This window comes from Podarcis filfolensis, assembly GCF_964270895.1.
Source record: "Podarcis filfolensis genome assembly, chromosome: 14".
In the NCBI taxonomy this organism is placed as follows: domain Eukaryota; kingdom Metazoa; phylum Chordata; class Lepidosauria; order Squamata; family Lacertidae; genus Podarcis; species Podarcis filfolensis.
Window position 1 is genome coordinate 16,508,632 of NC_139616.1, and position 24,806 is coordinate 16,533,437.

A 24,806-nucleotide genomic window follows, 5' to 3' on the forward strand; every position below is an offset into this window, starting at 1 on the left:
TTGAGACCATGCAGGGGGCACGCGGAGTAACACACTTATTCCACACCCACTTATTTAAAACCTCCCCCCTCTGCTCCCCAGAGCTTCAGTTCAGCAAGATTGTGGACCCTAAACTGCTTCACAGTCTTGAGAACAGTGACATTTTCCGCGTCATCCAAGTGATAGCCGATCAGCTGGACACGGTGGGGAAAGCATTAGAGCAGGGGTCAGCAAACTTTTTCAGCAGGGGGCCGGTCTACTCTCCCTCAGACCTTGTGGGGGGCCGGACTATATTTTGAAAAAAAATAATGAAGGAATTCCAATGCCCCACAAATAACCCAGAGATGCATTTTAAATAAAAGGACACATTCTACTCATGTAAAAACACGCTGATTCCCGGACCGTCCGTGGGCCGGATCTAGAAGGTGATTGGGCTGCAACTGGCCCCCAGGCCTTAGTTTGCCTACTGATGTGTTAGGGCTTGGCAGGCCAAAGGGAGAGCGTCTAAGGACCACACACGGTCTGGGTCCATCCACCTGTGACTCTGGACCAACGCTCCACCCCAGACATTTAAAACACATGGCTTCTCTTGTTGACCCCCTAAACCAGCCTTTCTCAACCTATGGGTCCCCAGATGTTGTTGAACTACAACTCCCATCACCCCTAGCTAGCAAGGCCAGAGCTCGGGGATGATGGGAGTTGTAGTCCAACAACATTTGGGGACCCACAGGTTGAGAACTGCTGCAACAGAGCTACAATTCCCAGCATCCCTAACAAACTGCTGTTCCCAGAATTCTTGGGGGGGGGGGGAGCCACACACTTTAAGTGAGTTTGGTGTGGTGGTGATGAGGGTAGAGAGATTCTGTATGAGTGACTGAAGCAGACTGAGCCATAGCTCAGTGCGGGGAGACGATGCTTCGTATGCTGATTCCAGACCCTCTCCGTCCTACCTGGAGGTGCTGGGGATTAAACCTGGGACCTCCTGGTGCAAATCCGATACTCTACCACTTGAGCTACAGTCCATCCACAGAGTTGTAGAATGGGAAGGGTCCCCGAGAGTCATCTAGTCCAGCCCTCTGCAATGCAGGAATCTGATCTGCAGCATTCATGACAGATGGCCATCCAACCTCTGCATAAAAATCTCCAAGGAAGGAGAGTCCACCCCCTCCGAGGGAGTCCTTCCGGGTACAAAGCAACGCGTACCATCGCCTCCAAATCCCAATTTTTTAAAATTTTATTTTAATCAAAGTTAAAGACGTGGATGAACATAAATACAATACAGTTAAAACTTCATCATTCTTCATATTGGTGTACATAAAGGACCCAATAACATAAACCCCAAGAAAACCTGCAGTCGGCAAGGAAGTGCAGACAACCCCCCCGCCCTCCCCCCCGTCCCAGAACACACACACACACAGGGGAGAAGGGGGTGGGAAGAAATATCCTAAAAGTTATCTTTGAAAAGGAAAAACAAAAATCCCACACGCAAACTTTAGAATCTCAGAATTCTCTCTCTCTCTCTCACACACACACACTCAATCACACGCTCAGACTCACGCATTACAAATGATTCATACATAAATAGGTAGTGGGGGGTGCAAACAAGCTATTATGCTAACATATGTATAAACCTTTGTTAATGGGGGAGGAGAACGGAAAACAAAACAAAAACAAAAACCCAAGCAGCCGCAATGATTAAAATACATTCAGTTACTGATCGCTAGTTGTGCCGTACGAGGCGTTATGGGGGGGGGGGGGAATCGTGCTGCAGAGAAAAGGAAAGGAAAGCTATATACAAAAAAAGAGAGAGATGGGGAAATCCCCGAAAAACAAAAACGGCCAGGTTAATGCATGCATGTTTGAGTACAACAGAAGAGAGAGAAATACAAACAAAAGCGCTGCTGCCTTCCGATATATCTCTGTGTCGGTATTATAAAAAGCCCTCTGCACTCAACTAAAATTAAAAATTATTTCAAAAGGATAATACTTGAATAGCCATCGTATTTATTCAGGGGCCCCACAGGGACTCCTATAGTGAATCTCACAAGTGTAAAGGTTGCTTAACTCTTCAGCTGTTGTGGTGGTGGTGGGGGCATTGCAATAAAGTTTAGTCATGTTCTAAAAGGGAGAGGGGGGAACCTATGCTTTCGGATGACATGCATGATTCGGCATGACTAAAGCAGGAGGGGAGGAAGAACTGGGAAGGGGGTGGGCGAGGGGAAGAAGCTCAAGTCAATTTCATCTGCAGATGGTCATATATTTTTTGTGTTTTTTTCGTTTTTGTTTAATATTCCAGCTAGAGTGTAGCAGTTCAAATCTTCTGGATCTTTTCCCCAACGACTACAGGATTCTCTTTTCTGATCTTCTCGGCTGCGTCCGCTTTGTAATTGTAAGAGCAACTGTGGACGTCTGAGTAGCGGTGGACGCCGCAGTAAACGTGGCCGCACCTGCATTCAAATCCTGCGGAGGAGAGAAGACAGGGAGGCTGTAAGAGGCCTGGGGGTCAGGAGAAGAGTGGGGTGCACCTCCTTTGCTCAAAGCGCTTAGTGGGGCAGGAGAGCTGAATTTAATGTCTATGTATTTCACATCTGGCAATGCAGGGATCCCAACTGCAGAATCCAGGGCAGATGGCCAGCCATCCAATTTAAAAATCTCCAAGGAAGGAGAGTCAACCCCCTTCCGAGGGAGTCCTTTCAGCTACATACCTGTGTACAAAACAACGCGTGCCCCTTTGGTTTCAGATAGTACATGGGTAAGGCAAAGGGTAAAAGGATCCCTGACCATTAGGTCCAGTCGCGGACGACTCTGGGGTTGCAGCGTTCATCTCGCTTTACTGGCCGAGGGAGCCAGCGTATAACTTCCGGGTCATGTGGCCAGCATGACTAAGTCGCTTCTGGCGAACCAGAGCAGCGCACAGAAACGCCGTTTACCTTCCCGCCGGAGCGGTACCTATTTATCTACTCGACTTTTTGGCGTGCTTTCGAACTGCTAGGTTGGCAGGAGCAGGGACCGAACAGCGGGAGCTCACCCCGTCGCGGGGATTTGAACCGCCAACCTTCTGATTGGCAAGCCCTAGGCTCTCTGGTTTAACCCACAGTGCCACCCGTGTCCCAGTACATGGGTAGACAAGTCTAAAAAGCCCAGGACAAAAATTTTCATGGACCTCTAGTGGCTATGGTGGCTCATGTGCAAGAAGTAATGTATTTAGCATCAGTTCTGGAAGTGTAGACTCGATACTGGCCAAACAAAGCCTTCTGGGTGTGTATTGTGCTGCAGGGACCCCCAAAGTAATTTGCTGCACAACATTTCAGATCAGACTGGTTGAAAGGCTGCTTGTCAGCTCACCACAAGCTGAAGGGCACAGTGACAACGTGACAGCAGTAATGTTAATAATAAATACACCATTTCATTATTACTTGCTCAGAACCTTCACAACTTGCCCTTCAGCTTGGTGGATTGCCAAGTTATGTGCAACTTACATAAAGAAAACACAAGTCTTATAAAAATTGCATTAAAAAGTCTTATAAAAACCCAATTTAACAATTAAGAGCAGGCTACCTACAGTAATTAGCAGTAATAATAAGATGCATCAAATAGCAGCTGCTATACAGATACAGTGGTACCTTGATTTAAGAACAGCTTCGTTTATGAACAACTTGGATTAAGAACGCTGCAAACCCGGAAGTAGGTGTTTTGGCTTGTGAACTTTGCCTTGGAAGCAGAACATGTTCAGTGTGTTCCATTTGTAAACTGAGTCCCCTGCTGCTATAGGAAAGCACGCTATGGTTTAAGAATGCTTTGCCTTAAGAACGGACTTCCGGAACGGATTAAGTTCGTAAACCAAGGTACCACTGTAGTTTAAAACACACACACAAAATCACCAAGCTTTGCACCACCTCTAAACGGGGGAGTAAAAGGCAGGGGCTGGTTTGAGCTCAATGTTAGAGAATCCAGACGTGTCTATTTCAAAGGCAGAAGTAAGCTCTTACTGTTGATCTACAGCTCGCATTTCAAGTTAATGAAATGAAAAGGAACTTACCGGTAAGCCCAACCTTCTTCCGGCACATGAAGCAGCGAGTTTTTTTCTGTTTTGGTTTGTCGAGTGATTTCTCTTGTTCTTCAGAGGATGGCTCTGCGCTATCTGATGCTGAAGCTGCGGGGAAAGAGAGCAAAAAGATGCGAGACAGATAAAGACAAGGCAAAAATCTGAACTTTGCAGTTTCGGGTCCTGCGCCCTTGGGGTTTAAATTCCTCCCTCGAAGACCCAAATCTGGCCACGTCCAGAACTTTAACCAGATTCCTCCATTGTTTAAATACTCCAGAAGGCTCCATCATACACTCACCACCTTGTTTAATCTCTCTGCCAGTCATGAGAGGCGGAAATCAAGCTGAGGACTGAGATTTAGCTTCGTATTCAGAGGCAGCTAGAAATTTATTTGCAAAGGGAAATGATGGCCGTATGCTGCTCACATGAAAATCTCCCATGCCAAAGGGGTTACTCGACAGGAAGCCTGCACCCCGCTTGCTCCCCTGGATGCACACAGAGCACTTCATGTGCTGGAAACCCAGCAGAGAGGCTCAATACACAGCCTCGTTTCGGGGGGTATAAGGGGATGTGTGCAACACTGCCTTTGCCCAAGCACAACAGACTTCTGCTCACCCAACAAGCCTTCCTCTTCCTCTCCCTCCCCTCTGCAGCCCCCAGAAACTCTAGAGGGTTTGGGGCTCCTCTGGAACAGTGGTGTAGTGGGCGGGGGTCCGAGGGGTGGTGGCCTCAGGTGCAAAATTATGAGACGGGCACAACCAGACAACCCACAGCAGGCTCTCTCAGCATTGCTGAGCTCCTGCCACCTTCCGGAGCTGCAGGGAGGCAAGCTGCACCTGGTCCGAGCCTTCAGGGCTGGGACAGCCCCTCCTCCGTGTGGCTGATGCCCCGATGAGGTTGGGCCAGCTCGCCCTTTCCTCCCCCCAGCTGCCCAGTCCACCAGAGGGGCGCAACACTTGCCCTGCCCTGGGCACCAGCAACCCATGCTAAGCCACTGCTTCAGAGTAGATCTTTTAACAATTCATATACTGATTAACACCAGGGTGTTTGTATGTGTGTGTGTTTAATTACGTAAGTTTTATCTTCTCCCAAAAACAAAAGAAGATCCCTGGTGGATCAGGCCAATGGCTCATCTACTCCAGCATTCTGTTCTCCCAGAGACCAACCAGATGCTCATAGAAAGCCTCAAAGAAGGACCCGAGAGCACAACAGCACTCTCTCCCTCCTGCAGTTTCCAGTAACTGGTATTCAGAAGCATGGCTGTCTCTGACCATGGAAGTAGAAAAAAGACTCTCCCTCCTCTGCCATGAATTTGTCCCAGCCTCTTTTAAAGCCATCTAGATTGGTGGCCATTGCTGAATCCTGTAGGAGGGAGTTCCATCGTTTAACTCCTCGCTCACCCTCAATCCAATGCACATTAACATCATGTTTTTCATATATTTCTCATACAGAACATGAAACAATACTGGTATTGTTTTCCACAGCGGAGAAGCTAAGGGCAAACAACCTATGTTGGGGTTTTTTAAGAAAAAGGGAAACGAAAAGAAGAACGCCAATTGTTGAAGAATGGATTGTGCAAACATAGGAAATTGTAATACGGTTAAATAAATGAATATAGCAAGGGATAGGGGAGGGAAGGCAACAGGACAATATTTTTTACGGCGAAATGGGGTATGTTTCTTATGCAATGGAGCAACAGAGCTCCAGAAAATGTGCAGCCTTATGCATGGTTGTGGGTTTCTTGCAACACAATTAATTTTACGTTGAAATCTTTGATATACAGGATATGTATCGATAATAACAAATTTAAAAAGCACTATAGTTTCTAAGTGTACAATGAGGTACAAAACAGATACAAAAGATAAAATTAAATTATCCATAAAATCTGGGGGGCAACCCTTACTTAAAAAGCCCGCTGAACTAAAAAGGCCTTCACAAAGCACCCAAAGTTAAAAAGGGAGGGGATCTGTCTGACCTCAGCCAGGAGAGATGTCCACAGAGTCAGCCCCACATTACTGACTGCATGGCTCCTGGTGGACGCAAGCTGTGCATCTAAGCCACAAGGGACCAATAGCAGCAGCACTCTAGGAGAGTGATCAGGTAGGGATCTGAGGAATAAGGTATCCTGGGCCCAAGCTGTTAAGGATCTTGTTTTGGGAGCACACTGCAGAGAAGAAGGGGGGAAGTTGGAAGCCCCCTGGAACAGAATTTGGGGGTGTGCAGGGGACTGCAAAGGGGAGGGTGAGGAAGGGGAGCACCCTAACAGGAATCACAACTAAAGAATACCCACTGAGCCCCAGCTAACCCACAATATATGAAACATTTTCATTTTTCGGGGAAGCCTCACAAAGTGGCTGACATAAATAATAATTGCCATGCCAGTAATCTATGTCTGCGCCCCAACTGATCACTGTGCTCCGCAAGAGAGGGATTCCTGCGGGTGCAACCCCATTGGGAGATCTGCTCCATGCCATAAAAGTATAATAATAATCCTGAAATCATCACACACCTTTAAAACAGGGAGAGAGAAGTGTGAACTTCAGTTCAATAAGGCTGGAAGTGTGCGCCTTTAGTTTTAGCTGCCTTCATGAATTGGCTTAAATACCACTCTCAGTCTGAAATAAGACTGAAATAATGACATCTGAAGTGGGCCACTGACAGCTGAAATAGGGGGTTATATAAGACTGAAAACATGTCTTTGCAGACAGCCTTAAAAGTTGCTTAAGACTCAGAACCCTAACACAACTCCTCAATATAATCTTTGAAGATTGCCTAGATCTTCCAATTGGTGGGTGAGGACTCACTAGTGTACTGTGGTCTGATCCAAGGCGGGTTGCAACAGGCATACTACCACCATGCAAATGTATGGTGAAAGGTTGAGAAATGGGCCCCCAAAGGCATGTTTGGGTCTTGGATCTCTGAAAAGGCTTAAGTTGCCTGGTCTAGAACAAGTTAAGCAGTTGCAGCTCCCAAAGCCAGCAAAGAAGGCAATACATTTTACTTACGGCCAGTGCTTTTCCCCCCAAGAAAAAATAGGTGCCGGAACTCACCATGAAGTTGTTACAGCAAGTCACCAGGTGACTTGGGGCAGCCCTGAACGGGTGCTGGTTTAACAACAGCTGCATTCAGTGCCCAAGGAGGTGCTAAAAACTAGGGCAAGCTGTCTCCTTAGTTGGTTTGGGGGTTGCCCCTGGTTCTGGTGCAGGTCAAATAAATGCACCTCTGCCTCCCTTGTTCTCATAGATTCAGGTGGATGGCTAGGGCAGCTCAGAAGGACCCTTGAGAAAACGCTTATGTGCAATGGTAGAGGCCTGGCTTAAAAGCTTAAGGCCCACTACATGGGAGACGGATTGAAGAAAAGGAAATCCAAATTGGCTCTGTCCCATAGCTTGAGCAATTGCACCCAGGAGTGGCTAGGTGCTAGGTGGAGTCATAGATCTAAAAAAAAGTGTAGACCCGCACACACTGGCCACCACCCATTTTGACTTGAAATGTTCGTTTTCATACTTTCTCAGAAGTATGTAAAGGCAAGAAGCGGGCAGGGAGATTGCCGGCCCGCAATGGCACCCACCCGAGAGGTGCCAGAAATCAGAGTCTAAAATTACCTAAGCACATCACTATTCAAGCGAGATAAATTCATGTTGCAAGTCATTGATCGAAACAAGGCAGAGATTAGGTAAAAGGTTTTACAATAATAACCCTGCCCTCCTAACATCTGATGCGTAACAACAGTTCATGCATTGGTTACTTTGAGATTAGACTACTGCAATGTGCTCTACGTGGGGCTTTAATTGAGCTTGATCTGGAAGCTGCAGGGAGTGCAGAATGCTGCAGCGTAATTGCTGCCAGGAATGAAACTTTGTCAGTATATAACACATTTGCTCAGAGGCCTGTGCTGGTTGCCAATTTGCTACTGGGACAAGTTCAAGGTAACAACCCTTCAGAGTTTGTGACCAGTTTACTTGCATACCCCATATATACCCACTTGACCACTTGTATAAAATGTTTTTATCCGGTGCCGAAAAGTACAGTGAAGGCTCCTGCCTGATATCAAGAGGCAGGGAGTTCCAAAGTGCAATGCTAAAAAATTGATTCCTTACAAATGTGGAGCGAGTATTATGTGGTCCCTGCAACAAAGCAGTTGAGAGGGAATAAATGGGGTAAACTTAAGAGTAAATAAAGGAAAAAAATCAAACAGAACTCTCAGCCTCCTGCATTTAGGAGCTTACAGCCTTAAATACATTTAATTGCATTGCTATATCCTGCAAGGATCCCCAAGAGCCAGACCCTAGTTTGCTTGGCTTCAGAAAGGTGGCTACATCGTGTGCCTTTGGACCAAAGCTCCAGGAACATGCCATCAATTGTGCGGCGAGACAACAAATGGAGACGTAATGGAAATGTGTGTGGGGGGGGTATATCAGCAACAATTAAAATGTCTGCTTAGTTTCGGACCAGGGTGAGGAACCAAGGGATAGAGTTAACACCTTCATGGAAGAGGTGGGTTTTGAGGAGAGATCCTTATGGGGAGACTGACCCGAATCCAAGCAGTACTGTGACTTTTTATGCCCTATTACTCCACACTCCCCCAAAGATTGGCTTGTCCCTGTGTTCCTCTGAACTTAAAAGATGCTGACGTATCCAGCAACAGCTAGAGGGGGCACTTGTGCAACACCCCAAAAACAAGAGAAAGGTCACTGCCGAAACAACAACAAAAAGGCACATATTTGCATGTGCTGATTTAGATGCAAATTTAAAATTAATTAGCTTGTTTTTTAAAAGAGATAAGAAACACCTCACCCTAGTGGGGGAAGAGTGTGGCCATGTGACCTGCATGCTTGCAGGTGATCACTGTGGATCGGCAACCAACATCCCTGAGAAGTAGTTTCATTTGTGCAGCACCAGCGGCTGGATGTTTTTATCCTTACGTTTTTAATACATTTTGTTTAATTACTGTATTTTATTCTTTTTGTAGACCACTTTGAGATTTTCTTGTTATGGGAAGCCATTCAAAAATTCAACACACCTCTCCTAAGAGACAAGAAACTGCTAGGCAGCTGAGTTAATAAAGAACTTTTTTAGAATTCCCTTCTCTGACCTTTGGACGTCGCGAAACAAACTGATTGTCCCCGGCAGAATACTGCTGGAGGACGAATGTACATAAAAGTCAGCTCCAGGACAGACAGACAAATACAGAAAGGGGAGGGGGAAGTGTTGAAAACCTAACTGCAAAGTTAGATGAAATATGGCAACTGGTTGGAGTTACAAGGCTTTGATCGAGGAGTTTTATTATACCAGAGCCCACTAGGAGGAACAGGGAATAGAGTAGCAATTTGGGCAGGACTCAGTTTCCAGAACAGCCAAAAAATTCAAAGACCAAACTCTGTGCCAGGACACAACAGTGGAGCGAAGGCATCAAACATTAAGGTAACCTGCTGAATGAACAAGGAGCAATATCATATTGGCGGAGGTGAAGACCATGCCTAGCACTTATCTTCCCTCTCTCTGACAATAATACGGACAAGACTGAGATGCAATCTGGCAGGAGGGAGTAAGGATGTGTCTGTTCCCTAATGCAGCCTTTTGCTAATAGAGGAGGGGAATTCCATGGCTAGACAGCGCTAACCTGTACCTGAGTTACAGACAACTGCACAATGCACAGGGTGAAGGACAGCAGACAGTATCAATGGAGATACCAAGCCTGCTCAAGGTATCTGGAGAACGATGTGCATCCAGTTTCAACTCAGGGAGGAAATAATAATTTAAACGTGCTCCAAGTACTAGAAGTTTGGGGCGCATTGCTCAAAAATTTACAGCAGCCATTGCCAAACAGGTGCCCTCTGGAGATGTTTTTGTCTTACAATTCCCACCACTGTGGTTTCCTCCTGATGGTCTTAGCTACTAAAGCTGTACCAGCTCCCCAGTTCCAAAGAGAGCGCAGAGGTTCTCTCTGGGTGCTGCTGGACCACAATTCCTCTCACTCCTGGCTACTGACCATGCTGGCAGAGGCTGATGGGAGCTGAAGTCCTTCAACATCTAGAGGACCACAAGCTACCCATCCCTGCCTTATGCCAGACTTTCACTGTTTACAGACAATATACTTGAATCAAGCTGATATTGGAGGGGGTGACAGATGAACTCAGGACTATCCTGGACAACTGTAGGTTAACACACAAGAACATTTTGCGCACTGGCCAGGATCCAAGGAACCGTGAAATGAGTTCTGCACAGCTGAAAAGAGAATTTAGATGTTCTTTCTTCCCAAATGGGGAGGAAGCAGTGCTCAGTGGAAGAGCATATGTTCTGCATGCAGAAGAATCCCAAAGCTTTGAACAGTGGAACCTCGGTTGTCAAACGCTTCGGAAGCCGAACAATTCGGAACCCGAACGCTGACAACCTGGAAGTGAATGCTTCCATTTTTGATCATGCCTTGGAAGTCAAATGGCTTCTGCGGTGCATTTCTTCATTTCCCCCCTCCATTTTTTCAGTGGATTTTGCCAACCGGCAATTGCGCTTGGGTTGTTGAACGTTTTCAGAAGTTGAATGGTCTTCCAGAATGGATTACATTCGACAACCGAGGTTCCACTGTACCTTCAGTTAAATCTTCAGTTTAAAGGGAGGAGGTAATATGCTGGGAGCAGTAAAACTTAGGTTAGATGGAGAATATGCCTGACCTGCCGTACAGCAGCAGCTTACACTCGTCTGCTGCACTGCAGACTACATCTCGAACGGGGAGAGTTAGAAGCATTCTGAGATATGGCAATGGGTGTGTGCGGTTGCCCTTAGCCACAGAAGAAGTCAAAAAGATCTAATACAAGCCACTGGGTGCACATTTCTTTTGGAGCTGGCCACTGATCTCTTTGTACCTTATATGAACAGAAAATGATCTTTTACAAGGAAAGGGGAGGCTGGTGCTTGAAGGGGAGGGAGGAATCATACACATACACACAGCCACCAGCAAGCACATCAGAGGCAAATGAAAAGCCTGGACATCAGGAAGGGTGCACTTAATGGTTAAAGCTTTTGTTTTTCCTGCTACACCCTTGTTCTTTACAGAACAGCATGAAGTTGAAAGATCTGGAGCTGCAAATGGAAGTATGAATTTAAAAGAGAAAGAGAAAGAAAGAGAGGTTATTAGAGCAGGATTAGGACACAGAATAAAGATATACAGACATTTGAATGCAGAAACATGCAGAAAAAGGTGGAAAACTGCTACGGTAAGCTTACTCTTTCTCAAAGGTAGCTTAAAAAGAACAGCTTTTTAAATTAGCAACTATGCCATGCATATGACAAAGTTAGTAGCAGAATCATGTTAAAAGACATTAGCAAATAGAGGACAATGTCTAGACCAAGACTGGGGGAAAGTGTGGGATAAAAAGTGTTTGAGGTCTGACTCACTGCCAGGTGCTAAGACTGGGCACAATCTAGACAGCTTAGCCCTTTTGAATTCCCATGCATTCCAACAGGAGAATTACACACAGGGTCAGATCTCCGCCTTTGAAATGAACAGGTTTAAAAAGAGTACTAGATCGGGTCCATCTACATACTATCAGAACTAGATGCTTCCTTTTAGACCAGGTGTGGTCTAAGATGCTGCTGAACTATACCTCCCATCATACCTGACTGGGGCTGATGAAAGTTGCAGTTCAGTAACATCTGGAGGGCCAGAGGTTCATCCCACACCTGTTTTAGATGAACAGTGTGGGCCTCTTTTTCGTGACTGCCAGAGAGCACAGCTAAAATTGCATCCAGTGCCCCATTTCACCCCGGATGCAGGGTAGGGACCCAGGATGCTGTCTTGGCAGTTGTGACATTTCTATGATTCACCTGTTGCCTTCTTTGCTGCATTGCAAGGTGCCATCAGGGAATTTTGGTGTTTCCTTATACCCTTTCTTTTGGATGATATCTCTGCCAATAAGAGTGGCAGAAACAGTGTGGGGGTGTAGATCAGGGGTGAGGAACCTTCTGGGAGTCACACACTGACAGTGGGTGAGGCCAGAGGCAAAAGTGGACAGAGCAATGGATGTGATCTTAGTGCAGCAGTGCGAATCCCAGCCATGCAAAAGCCAGGGGTTCCCCTGACACACCTCTTCTCCATCTGGACAAGCAGAGACACCATCACAGTTCTGGAACACATATCAGCCGGGCAAAAGAACATAAGGAGGGCAAGGGGTGCAACCTGGGGAAAGGGCAAAGGTGAGGTTCCCCACCCCTGGTAGAGGTCATTGCTGGGGAAGAGGGCATCCCTACAGAGCGAATGCACCTGGTTTGGGCACTTGTTCATTTTCTAGCCCCTCTCATGGCACACACTTGCTTCCTGCCCCAGCCCAGTTTGGGAATCACTGCTATAACCTACGTTAACAAGGAAACTCACTTACCTACTGTGTTTAGTGTTAAATCTGTATCGCGCCTCTTCGTTTTCACTCTCGAGTTCTCATCCGGGAAATCGGGATCATCTATATTAGTTTCTATGCTTGCATCATAATCACACTCTGTTTCTGAGCCCCTGGTAGTGTCAGGTAAATCTGAGTTATCCATCGACAATTCCTCTCCGGTACTGTCTATTGAAATTGTTTCGGCAAGGTCCACTGATGTTGGTTCTATTTATTCAACGGGACATGTATTTTAGGTATGTATTTTTATTCTTTAGAAAACACACACACGCACACAAACATGCTGCGTAGTCAGTTTGAAAGTGGTTTTCATTCGTTTATTGTTCAAAACGGACCCACCCACTCCTACAGTTCCTTGCACCCGAGGGCTACAGCAGCGCAGGGCTGATCGACTCTGCGTGCAAAGCCATCAAGGGTGAGGGTGGCGAGCGAGGACTGCTTAGCAAGGGATGCGGTTTTGATCTGCTTGGTTACCACTGGGAACAGAGGACACGAAAAGTGTTGGGAGTGTAGATGGGAGAAAGTTAAACATAAAAATATGAACGAAGTTTTCCCACCCTGTAGTTTGATCAAGTGGTCCCCCCTGCCTCCTTTCTTGGCTAAAATAGGATCAATTCCTTTGTGAAGGGATTCAGAAGGACAATTCTTCTAGCAAAGAGGTAATTGCAACTGAATGAGCACTGGATAGTGGGGAGGATATCAGAAATGCAATACGCATGAATGTCATGAAGCAACATGGGTGCCCTCAGGCAGACAGCTCTTGTGGTCTGGAGGTATGCAAAAAGTCCTTCCTACTCTGCTTCATGCATTAAACTCCCTTGATAAATTGCGGCATACAAATATTTTAAATGACACAAAAATTATTTCTCTTCGTCCCCACTACACCGAAAGCTATTCTACATGGCTAAATCTACACGTGGCTTTCAGATTTTCCTATTTTACCTGTCCCTATAAGTGCTGAATAAATGCATGGACACACACTGGAAAGTTAGTACAGTGGTACCTCGGAAGTCAAACGTAATCTGTTCTGGAAGTCTGTTCAACTTCCAAAATGTTTGGAAACCAGGGCGCAGCTTCTGATTGGCTGCAGGAAGCTCCTGCTGCCAATCAGAAGCTGCGGAAGCCCCGTCAGACATTTAGGTTCCAAAGAACGTTCGCAAACTGGAACACTCACTTCCGGGTTTACAGCGTTCGGGAGCCAAAACGTTCCCGAGTCGCAAGGCATTCGCCAACCAAGGTACGACTGTAATGGCTTCCCAGTGTACTTATCCAAAGCAAAATCCCCAATATGTGCAGCTTGAGGGTCAGCTGCACGTGAGAAATTGCTTTGTGCCAAGTGGGGTGGGGGTGGGAAGACAACAAATTCCCTTTCAGAAAATCCACACTGGGGCCTTAGCCAAGGATATCTATCAATTCATGCATATTAAGGATGAGGATTCCTAAATGCCCACCTTCAGGGATTTTGGTTGCGGGTGGGGGCAGTTGATAAGGGGATGCATAAGCCCAAGCTCAGATCCTTGCCAACTCCAGCTAAAGAAATTACAGGTAGGAAGGCAGGCAAATATCTCTGAGACCTTGGAGAGTGATTGCTCACCAGTCAGTCAGCACTGGGCTAGAGGGTCCAACTGTGTGAAAGAAGCTGCCTTTTACCAGGTCCAACCACTGGTCAATCTAGGTTAGTATTATCTACTTCAATTGCCAGTGGCATGTGGCTAACCATGGTTTAGCAGAAATGTGCAGGTTCTTGGAGGGGAGACTGAGGTTGCTTTGCTCCTCCCCCTGGTGGTTCTGCTGCTGCACTAAGTCATGATTTGGCTTAGCATTCTGTCCCCACCAGGTTCATGGTTTAATTCTCCTGGAATTCTCCATGAACCATACGCCACAGGACAAACCCTGGTGATGGCTTGTTAGTCTGGAGAGAACTGAACTATGAGCAAAGGCTCAGCTGGGCCACCAAGCCACAGTTTAGCAAGGCACATCAGAACAGAACAACTGGGAAAGAGCAAAGCAGTCACAACCTCCAAGAGTCCACACATCCATGCTAAACTGTGGTTTGGCTTAGTAGAACATTTTAGCCAGGCCAAGGGTTATTTAGGGTCTCAGGCAGATAAAGAGATCTTTCTTCCTTGATCCCTGTTTTTACTGGAGATGCCAGGGATTGAAATTACCTGCATGCAAAACATGTGCTCTACCATTGAACCTGCACGCAAAACATGTGCTCTACCATTGAACCGGCACACAAAACATGCGCTCTACCATTGAGCTATGGTTAGGAGAAGGAGCCTTGTGCTATCCCAAACTGCAACCGCAGAAAGCTCATAGCAGTAAGTATGAACGGAACTGCAGTCCAAGGTATTTCCCACATATTGAATTTTACACAGACTCACACAACCCACATTTCACCGCACCAAACTATGTAGCTTTAGATCCACAGATATATCCAAGCATTACAGGCAAAAAACCCCGAATATATATTTATATTTTTAAAACTTATACCTCTCTTTTCTACTTTGTAAAAGAGTTGCTCAAATATACGACTCCAACTCATGTGAGCATTTGCTCCCCAGGTAAAATGCATTATCAGTACTTTCAGTTCTTGATGCTACGCATGAGTTGTATCTTTAAAATATAATAGGAGAAACCAGCCACTGGGGGAATATATTGTAATGGGAAAGCATAGATTCATACCATGTAATGTCCTTCTGTGGATTGTGGAGAGAACTCCTGGCATACCAAAATTTCATACAGGCGAGCTTTCCACCAACTAAAGGGTTCAGCAGATGTCTTGGAATCGCATTACATCTTCAAATCATCTATTTATCTTGAGATACAGACCATTTTATGGTTTCTCTGTTCACCAACAGAGACTTGACTAGTCATGACTTGGATTAACATACAACCAGGGGTCAGCGACCTAAGGCCAATGGACCAGAAGTGGCCCGCGGAGGTTGTTTGACCGGCCCACGAGCCACCCCCGAACCGAGGAGCCCGCTCTCGCGCTGCGCTAGTCCGGCACAGCGCAGCGCAGGGACTTGCTTCCGTGGTGCTGGAAATCACGTCTGTGCACGCACAAATGCTGAAAATCGCAGCCGCGCACGCGATCCAGCCCACAGAGGGATCTCTGTGGGACCAATCTGGCCCAGGAAAGATAAACCTTGCTGATCCCTGATATAAACGAAGAATATATATATGGCACTGCATTTTGGCAACTTCATTCCATTCTGTTTAGGCTTTGTGTCCCCTTCATTTATATTTCGCATCAGGGTTTATGTCCCACCTTCACTCTGCAAGAAACTGGGAAGCACACATGAGAGGGTCTGGAGCAGCATCGCTCAATGTACTCAGACTACAACTTCCATCACGCTTGGCCAGTGGTCATGCTCACAGTGCACTGTCCATTCTATGGCTAGGAGACCCGGTTCACATCTCTTTTACAGATGTGGTATCACACAATACAACACCCTAAAGATTAGATGGCTCCAAACAGAAAAGGGGGTTATGCCACGTTCACAGAGACAAACACAGCTGGTTTTAGCAAGGAAGAAAGCTCAGCTGCAGCTAAGGCTCTTTCCCCTCCCCACCCAGAAGCGGCTCAAGCCAGTGAGTGGCCACATTTCCATACAGGCAAGAGACCACGGCTCAGTAGTGGAGTACATGCTTTGCATCAAGAAGCTCCCAAGTTCAATCCATGGACTCTTCAGTCAAAAATGAGCAGGTGATGAGAAAATCCATGCCTGGGATCCTGGAGTCACTGCCAGTCGGAACAGACAATGGCAGGCTCTTGGGGACAAATTATTAGACCTGGTAGAAGGCCCCTTCCGCTTACCTCAGTGTAGGGTTTTCTTTTAAAACCCCACACCAGTGCTCTGTTTTGAATATGCAGCAAATCAGAGCCCAGACCACAGAACTAAAAGGCAGGTATTGCTTAGCTAAAAGAAGGACAACGAAACAAACCAAAAAAACCCCACCAAAGGCAGAAGATGTGATCAGTAGCCCAATGAGCACAAGGGGGAGGGGGGAAGCCCACAAGGGCTTCTCTTAAGAAAGGAAGAAACCCTGCTATGTTATACTGGGAGTGGACCAAAGGAAAATACAGATAAAGCTTTCGCTTACTCTAGTACACACGGCACTTGTCTAATACCCCTTTTCTTATCTCAAGGCCCTAGCTGTCAAATGTGTGACCGAGATCCAGCTTAACTTGCAAGCCATCTGCAGCAGCTCCCCCATGGCAGAAATGAGTACACAGAGATGGGTGTATGAGCTGAGTAATGCCGTGCTTATGTCATTTCACTGCATCTTTCCAGAATGTGTATGAGAAAGAGCACTGGTGCTTGTGTTTCTGAAATTCAGGAACACTCAAATAATATTAGGCACGCTACACGTGGGGGTAAGTCTCCCTGAACACAGTGAGACTCACTTCTGAGTAGGAAGGATCACATTGTTAACTGTATTAATGACATGGTTTAGAGTCACTGTGCAAAAAAACCCCTAAAAGATGAAATTGAGTACAATCTGTTTTTAGAAGCACATCTGGAATGCTCAAAGGCAGGTTTGGGGGCCCAGACTCTCCACTGTTATCTGTGCCCAAAGGGCACAAGGATGCCCCAACATCCGTCAAGGAAAGCTCAGTTCCACAAACAATACATATAGCAATTTTAAAGGGGAATCTCCCTGAATGTCACTTTAAAAAACCCACATGCAAAGGAGTTCTGTGTTACCATGCTGATTTTAAAAAAATCTATTGTGGCAAGATTTATTTTGTTTTTTTTTCTGCGTAAGCTCATGTCATAATAAGACCCAGGACTCTCTTTCAGCAAAAGACTAACACAGGTACTTTTGCATACTTGCATTACTTGCCACACAACTGACAAGAAACTTTAAAGTCTGTTAGGCTTGTTGCAGTGAAATTCAGCTTTACACGTATAGGTGATTTCTGTGCAACGCCACAGGGTGGATTCAAATTAAGCGAGGTAAGCAAAGTTTGGATTCTCTTGAAATAAACTGGATGGCTGAAACATTCATGTCCATGGCATTAATCTGGATATTCAGTATATGACTGAATATTGCAAGATACAACAAACACACTCAAGCTTTGGAATCAAAAGGGGCTGGTAGACAAAAGATGGGATTTACTGGAGTCCAAAACCAGTAAGATAAAATTTCTGGTCATGCAGAGCTGCTCACCCAAGTGTTTTATTTACCTCTTTCCAAAATGCTTAAACAGTAGTAATTTTGGGGGTGGGGGTGGGGAAGGTGAGAAATCCTGGCACATTCATGTTGCCTTATACCTTCTGTGACAAATTATTAAGTGCTTAAAGATTCTCTCCACTCTTAAGGAGATGCAATTGTCAGCAAGCTCACTGGGAAATGCCATAAAACAAATTTGTGCATGCCTGCAATCAAGGTGTACAATTCAAGTCTCTTCTTTTCAGTTCTGGCCTCTGCAGTTTTTGACAACTGGCATTGCGGAGTTATTGATAACCAGCAGTAGATCAAGTAGGACAACAATGTATATTTTCTCTTTGTGTTCCAAAAAACATAAACAAAGACAGTGAAGGCACCCAACTAGTTCGTATACTAACCTTGGACATCTTCTCTTTCAGGTCCTGCCTTGTCCACTATGTCTGTACTTTCCACTTCACATGTTGCTACAGATTCTGCTAAGAGTGATGATGGGCTTGACACAGGGCTAGAAGCGGGGTGGCAGGGAGAGAATTTCTTTAGAAAGTGGTACAGTCTTTGCCATAACTAGCACATGAAATATTCACTTATAGAAGGCAACTGTTTCAACTGCTTATAAAGGCAACTTAATATTATAGACACCAGGGTTCGAGACGCTACTGGGCCATGATGCTTGCTAAGTGACCTGGAGTCAGTTCCTCTCTCTCTCTGCTGAGCCTACCTCACAAGATTGGCATGAGGATAAACAGGGAAAGGGAGCCACGGCCGTCGCCTTAAGCTCCTCGAAGGAAAGGCAGGGCAGAAACAAAATTACAAAGCGAATAAAATCATCAGAAGCAAAGTATTTGTCCAAAGACAAGTGCTGCCACCCATTGGACTGGTTGTAATTTAAGAAGATGGTCAGCTGATGGGTGGATGAGGGCAGTGTCACATTTACCCCCACGGACTAGCCTCCACTGTGTTTATCTTGTATATTTAGCAAAGAGCTCTGAAAATAATATAACTGTCTTTGAAAGACCGTTCAGAAACTGGGGCCAGGCACTGGGACCAGAGCTGCCAGCACCAAAGCAGACTCACTGGCGTGCTTCCAATTCAAAGTGCAAATGCTTACCTTACAAGTGTTTAGGTCAGACTTTGAGGTGCAGATTTTGCTGTGCCATTGCCCATACCAACAAGTTTTAAGTCGAGATCTTCCCCAGTCAACATCTGTATGGGGCCATCTTTGGGGAGCACCCCAGAAAATCTGGGTACTTTTACAAACCTCAAAGCACACCTGAGTATGGCAATGCCTCCCTCACGTTTTCCTGTTCCGTCTAAGTAACCATCAGCACTCAGCACCTGAGTTTTGCTATTATAGGGAACAATGTAGAAAGATGGGCTCCTGCTCTGTCCCCAGATACATTAACTATCACAGACAGCTACAGTGCAGCACTCCCGAACCATAAAAAGGGAGAATGCTCTCATTCATGCAGTTACCATTCTGTCCCCAAAATAGAAAATGCCACAATTAACATTATGGTAACAATTCCACATAGACCTTTGACACACACAAAGACAGGATAGCAACGTTTACCTTGGCTGCATAGGTGGTACAGGTGTAGAATCTAGTGTTGATGAAGTTTCCTGGATGCTGCCTTCAGTGCATTGAACTGGTAAAGACTCAGTTAGGCTACTAACAGAAGTTGCTGAAAGAAGAGGCACTCGTGTTAAGACAGCAATTGGCCATGCTAGAAGACAACTGGTCACCATAGGCTTGATGTTGCAATCTTAGGGCTGGGGGAAACTTTGGGCTGTGATGATTTCAGGACAGAATGATATCTACACCTAAGTTATTAACCACACCTCAGTTGCTTAGAGCATGGTGCCGATAATGCCAACGTTGCAGGTTCGATCCCCCTATGGGACAGCTGCATATTCTTGCATTACAGGGGTTGGACTACAATTCAATTATATATGCCCAACTACAAGAGATGGCAATTGTGCCTTTGAATTTAATGTGCAGGTTGGTTTGTTTTTAAAATTCAAACAAGATAAAATTTGATATTTTAAAAACACAAAGAATACCTCTTCGGGGGACGATAATCAGTCCACACCACACATAGCTAAACAACGGAATTTACTGCAGCGATGGCCAACGACTTGGATGGCTTTAAAAGAGGATCAGACAAATTCATGGAGGATTGGCTTTACGATACTGCTTTAAGTGAGTAGTGCAGATAAGGCCATACTTTTAGGGTTGCTGTTTTAAGTAATTCTGACATGGCTTTGCACTAACGAATCATAGTGCTTTAGACAGGTGGTGTGGATGTGGCCTAAGTTAAGAAAGTATTCATGGTCGCTTCCTGGAAAAGTTGCACTATCTTAACTGATGTGCAACATGTTATTTGGCAGGAAGGTCAACAGTGTAATGGGAGGTTCTGCAAGTCGCGTGTTGCTGTTTTAATTTGGCAGCAGCTGTTTCCAGATCACCTGTTTTTTCCTCTCTCCTCAACTTAGCTATCCCTTCCTACATTGGCCAGTTTTGGCTCACAAACAAATCGATATGGCAGGGATGGGGAACCTTGGAACCAGAGACTAAATGCGGCCCCTTAGACCTCTGTACCTGGCCCTCAAGATCTCTCTCACCAGCCCCACTTTGCAGCCTTCTTGTCAGTCTGGAATGTGTACTTAATATATGTGTACTTAATATGCAGTTGGCCTGAATGGAGGACAGAGTGAGAGACTGGTGCAGAAACTAGCTACTTAGGGCTGCCAACTTGAATAAAATATTGGGGGGGGGGGGCAGGAAAGCCCCACATAATCGATCACTAAGATGCAGTGCATGCACACCAGTTGTATGGCAATGATGGCCCTCTCAAATATATATACTTTTAGGGGCTGAAGAGACCTTGGCCCCTAGGAGTTGGTTCCTATGAGCCTGCTGTACAAAGGTAAAATTCACACTCAGGTCATTTTTGCCTCTGACTCTGCCCACTGCTGACATGTGGCCCGTGGAAGACTGCACAGAAGGGAAAGCGGCCCTCAGGCTGAACCCTTCTCCCCGCTCCTGCTCTACAGCTATTTACGGCAGTGTCAGGCAGACTGAGCTTGCAATACTTTACCACAAGTAAAATACGAACTGCAAGAATGACCCTTAGACTATACTGACAAAAAACCCCTGTTAAAACTGCGTAGGCCTAATGTTCCGTTTGAAGCTGAATCATAATCTATTTGGTGATACTACAGGCCACACACAATTAGTCACAGTTCTTCTTTTCCTTCTCTCTTTCTCTCTCCCGTTCTACAATTAGCAACTGCCTGCTGCAAGACAAAGGAAGGCAATCTCCTTAGCATGGCCCATTCAACATACACAGGCCAAGCGAAAATCCCAGCTGTCTTGGTCAGGTCATGAGATCTTTGCAGGAGTGCGGGAATCTTTTGGGCCTTGGTGGGCCAGATTTTTATCTTGCCGCCACCCTGTGGGCCAACTCTGACAAGTCGGTAGGGATCACCCAACTGTCAATTATCTGACCCCTGCACTTGTATCCTGAAAGGACCCCTGGACGATTAAGTCCAGTCAAAGGCGACTATGGGGTTGCAGCGCTCATCACGCTTTCAGGTTGAGGGAGCCGGCATTTGTCCACAGACAGTGCCTCCACCCCCATCATTTTGCCATGACAGGGAACCAGGCAGAGAGCCTTCTTGGTAGTGGCGCCTGCCCTGTGGAACGCCCTCCCAGCAGATGTCAAGGCAATAAACTACCTGACTTTAAAAAGCCATCTGAAAGCAGCCCTGTTTAGGGAAGTTTTTAATGTTTCATGTTTTATTGTGCTTTTAATTCTGTTAGGAGCTGCCCAGAATAACTGGGGAAACCCAGCCAGATGGGCGGGATATAAATAATGAATAATAAATAAATTTATTATTATTATTACTATTATTATTATTATTATTATTATTATTATTATTATTATTTTGCCAGCATGCCTAAACAGCTTCTGGCGCAACAGAACACTGTGATGGAAGCCAGAGCACACGGAAACGCCACCATGTGGCTGAAGTTCCTCTATGTTACCTGCAGCACCTGGCAGGAGTGAACCCTACAACCTGCCCATCGCCTGATGTCACCCAGTGACGTCAGCTGATTGTTTTGGGGGAGTGGGGGGGAGATGGCTTTATGGACCAAACTGACCAGCAAACTGGAAGTTCCCTACCGCAGCCACATGGGCTTGTGCATCTAGAAGTCAACGCCGACACATTTTGGAGATCTGAACTCACCTGGTGGGCTAATTCTACCATTACTACCATTCTGCCGTTGAAGATGTTCTTTATAGCATACCGAACACATGCCATTTGTACGAGGGTTTCCGTAAAATCCACACCCAGTAGAACAAAGCATAGGCACTTGGCTATGGTTGGTTTCTTGAGCCATACTCTTTTTCTAGTGACCTGGGAAAACAAGAGACTCGGGTTAGTCAAGGAGTTCAGACCCGTCCTTACGTTTTTTGCATTCGAGACATTCCACAAAGACATCATAAAGCCCCTACCAACCTGAGACCAGCATGACCTTTAAGTTCAAGTATACCATCGGGATCTATACACCAAGTCATAAGAAGTTTGCAGAAAGAGGTGGTCAGTGGCTGCCCCTCTCCATTGAAATTCTCTTCCCTGGAGACTTGCCAAAGCTGCAGCCTATGCATCTTTCACTGGTGGTGCAAGACATTTTTATTCAAGTTGGCTTACAATAGCAATGCAGAGGATGGTATAATTGCAATATCGTGACATATCTTACTTTGGACAAACTATGAGCTGTAGCTAAAAACTTGTTCTTTGACCAGGGCTAGCCACTGTGGTGCCTCTCATCATCATCACAATCATTTTACAGTGGTATCTCAGGTTAAGTACTTAATTCGTTCTGGAGGTCCGTTCTTAACCTGAAACTGTTCTTAACCTGAAGCACCACTTTAGCTAATGGGGCCTCCCGCTGCCGCTGCTGCACAATTTCTGTTCTTATCCTGAAGCAAAGTTCTTAACCCGTAGTACTATTTCTGAGTTAGCGGAGTCTGTAACCTGAAGCATATGTAACCTGAAGCGTATGTAACCCAAGGTACCACTGTATTTGTACGGCCCCCTTTCCACAGTTAAAACCATGGTCAAAGCAGCTTACGGGGGGGGGAATACATTACTGCAAAAGCTATAAACAATAAATATAAAAATAGACAAAACTGAACAATTGCCACATAAATCAAAATAAGAGCTGAAAAGAAAGATACAAAAAAATATCAACAGCAGCAGCAACAACAAAAAACCCAACAGCACCCCACTAAACAATACTGCAGTTTAAGCGTCTGTTCGGCTTTTGTAGTTGGAGTCAGTCAGGGCCCTGCCTTTCTAGGCCAAGAGGGGAAAAGCCAGCAAGGCAGGGGGCAGGTCTTCCAAGATGGTCTCTGGCCTCCTCAGTAGCCTCAGCTTTTGTAGCTGGAATCTGTATTTTTACATTTTTACCTAATCCTTTGACAATTCTTAACAATTATAAGCAAAACTGCTCCAGAGAAAAATACTTCAGAAATAATACTCTACAAGGAAATATTACTTAACATAAAATTACCATTAACGAAAACGAAACAAAACTCAAAGCCTACTTGAATTTGCATTGCGGGAGGTAATTATTTTCTTGACAAAATTGTACGAGGGGCAACCAGTTTCCCCATAATTTATTTCCATATCACTTGGAATTCTTATACTTAGATAATTTATTTTTCGACGTTATAGCCAAATCCCAAACTTTATTAAGCCAATCTTTCTGAGAAGTGAGTAATGAAACTTTACAATTTTCAATCATTAATATTATTACAGCTGTTAACAAATGGGGTGCAGGTTCTAATTCTCAGAGTGGTTTAACACTCAAGTCCTCTTCCCAGGGAACTCTGGGAATTGTAGTTCTGCGAGGGGAATAGGGGTCTCCTAGCAACCTCCATTAACAAAACTACAGTTCCCAGAGTTCTTTGGGGGAAGTCATGGCTATTTAAAGTGGTTAGAGACTGATTTAAATGTATAGAGCAAAAGGGGCCTGTGCTTGGACTAGAACATATACCAGAACAGAGGTGCAAGGAGGAAAATCCATGGCAGCTCAGCGCATGCAGAAACATTTCCCTGAAATCCGAAAATTTGATTTGTGTGATTTTATTAAAATCATGAGTGGCAGTGTAGGAAGGTTGGGGGAGGGGGGAAACCAACACTGTCAAATAGACAAAAACAGGAAGTAGTATAGGAGGATGAGTAAACCTTTGAAGCAGAACAAGAAAAACCGGATCCAGTTCTAGCTGAGCCAGCTCCCCAATTTTGTAGCTAGAGGATGAAGGCAGGAGACAGCATCTAGGATAAGGACTCTTGAAAAAGCGTTCTGCACACTGTCAACACTTTCAAAATATTGAAGATGTAAATAAACCTGAGTTCCTCAAGAATCAGGAAAAAAACCCCAGATGTTAGAAGGTTTCTGTTTTGAGGGAACTTTTTTAAAATGAAAAAAAAAAATTAAGCTGAACTTAAAAGCCGATCAAGAAACAGAACAAGGTTTTGCCATGTTAGTGAGAGCAGAACGGGACATTATGCAGCAAGCTTATCAGTTAAGTGTACTGGGTTCCCTTCCTGACCTCTGACAAAAAGCAGCTGTGGAGGGAGGGTGAGAAGGATGTTTAACCCTTTCTCTTCCTGCTATTCGTCTCCTCAAAGATTGCTTTCCCCTGGGGTTTGGGGGAAGAGCCATGTATGCTCCCCCTATGCTCCTCAGAGGACAAGTGGGACAGAGATGTAGACGCAGCCTAGTTTGGTCCTGAAATCAGCAATGCAGGTGGAAAATGCTCTATTAACAATACAAAGAACTTCATACCAGTTTTAATGTAGCCCTTTGACATACAGGGCCGCTTTGTAGTAGTAGTAACAGGGTGCTGTGCCAAAGTTTGTACAATCTAGATCTGCTAGTGGTGGCTGGAGAGGTTGGGAGATGCCAGCTTTTGTTTCAGGTGGTGATTAAGACTTCAGGGTTAGGCGAGGCTTTATGGAAGAACAGACTTTGAAAGAGATGAGGAGGCATATGGAGAAACAAGGGGAAAGGTAAGAACCTAAGACGAGCCCTGCTGGATTCATGTCAAAGGTCCCTCTAGTCCAGCATCCAAGTTCACACAGTGGCCAACCTGATGCAACGATACCCCCTCCACTTGTGAGCCTGCACAACT

At 45.5% G+C, this 24,806-nt stretch overlaps 1 protein-coding gene across 6 annotated transcripts in view; it reads right to left on the reverse strand.

Annotated features, from left to right (window-relative positions):
• Positions 1–1,195: 1,195 nt before the first annotated feature.
• Positions 1,196–24,806, reverse strand: part of ZFAND6 (zinc finger AN1-type containing 6) — an 81,502-nt gene continuing 57,891 nt past the window's right edge. For 3 of the 6 annotated variants that reach the window (XM_083587021.1, XM_083587020.1, XM_083587022.1), the window contains exons 2-7: positions 21,850–22,020; positions 19,169–19,280; positions 17,997–18,103; positions 12,400–12,621; positions 4,019–4,132; positions 1,196–2,439 (exon numbers count right to left, since the gene is read on the reverse strand). In XM_083587021.1, coding sequence (XP_083443147.1) covers positions 2,291–2,439; positions 4,019–4,132; positions 12,400–12,621; positions 17,997–18,103; positions 19,169–19,280; positions 21,850–22,003 — 858 coding nt within the window. In that variant the 5' untranslated portion in view covers positions 22,004–22,020 and the 3' untranslated portion in view covers positions 1,196–2,290. The remainder of the gene's footprint in view (positions 2,440–4,018; positions 4,133–12,399; positions 12,622–17,996; positions 18,104–19,168; positions 19,281–21,849; positions 22,021–24,806) is intronic. The other 3 variants (XM_083587025.1, XM_083587024.1, XM_083587023.1) reach the window with 2 other exon arrangements.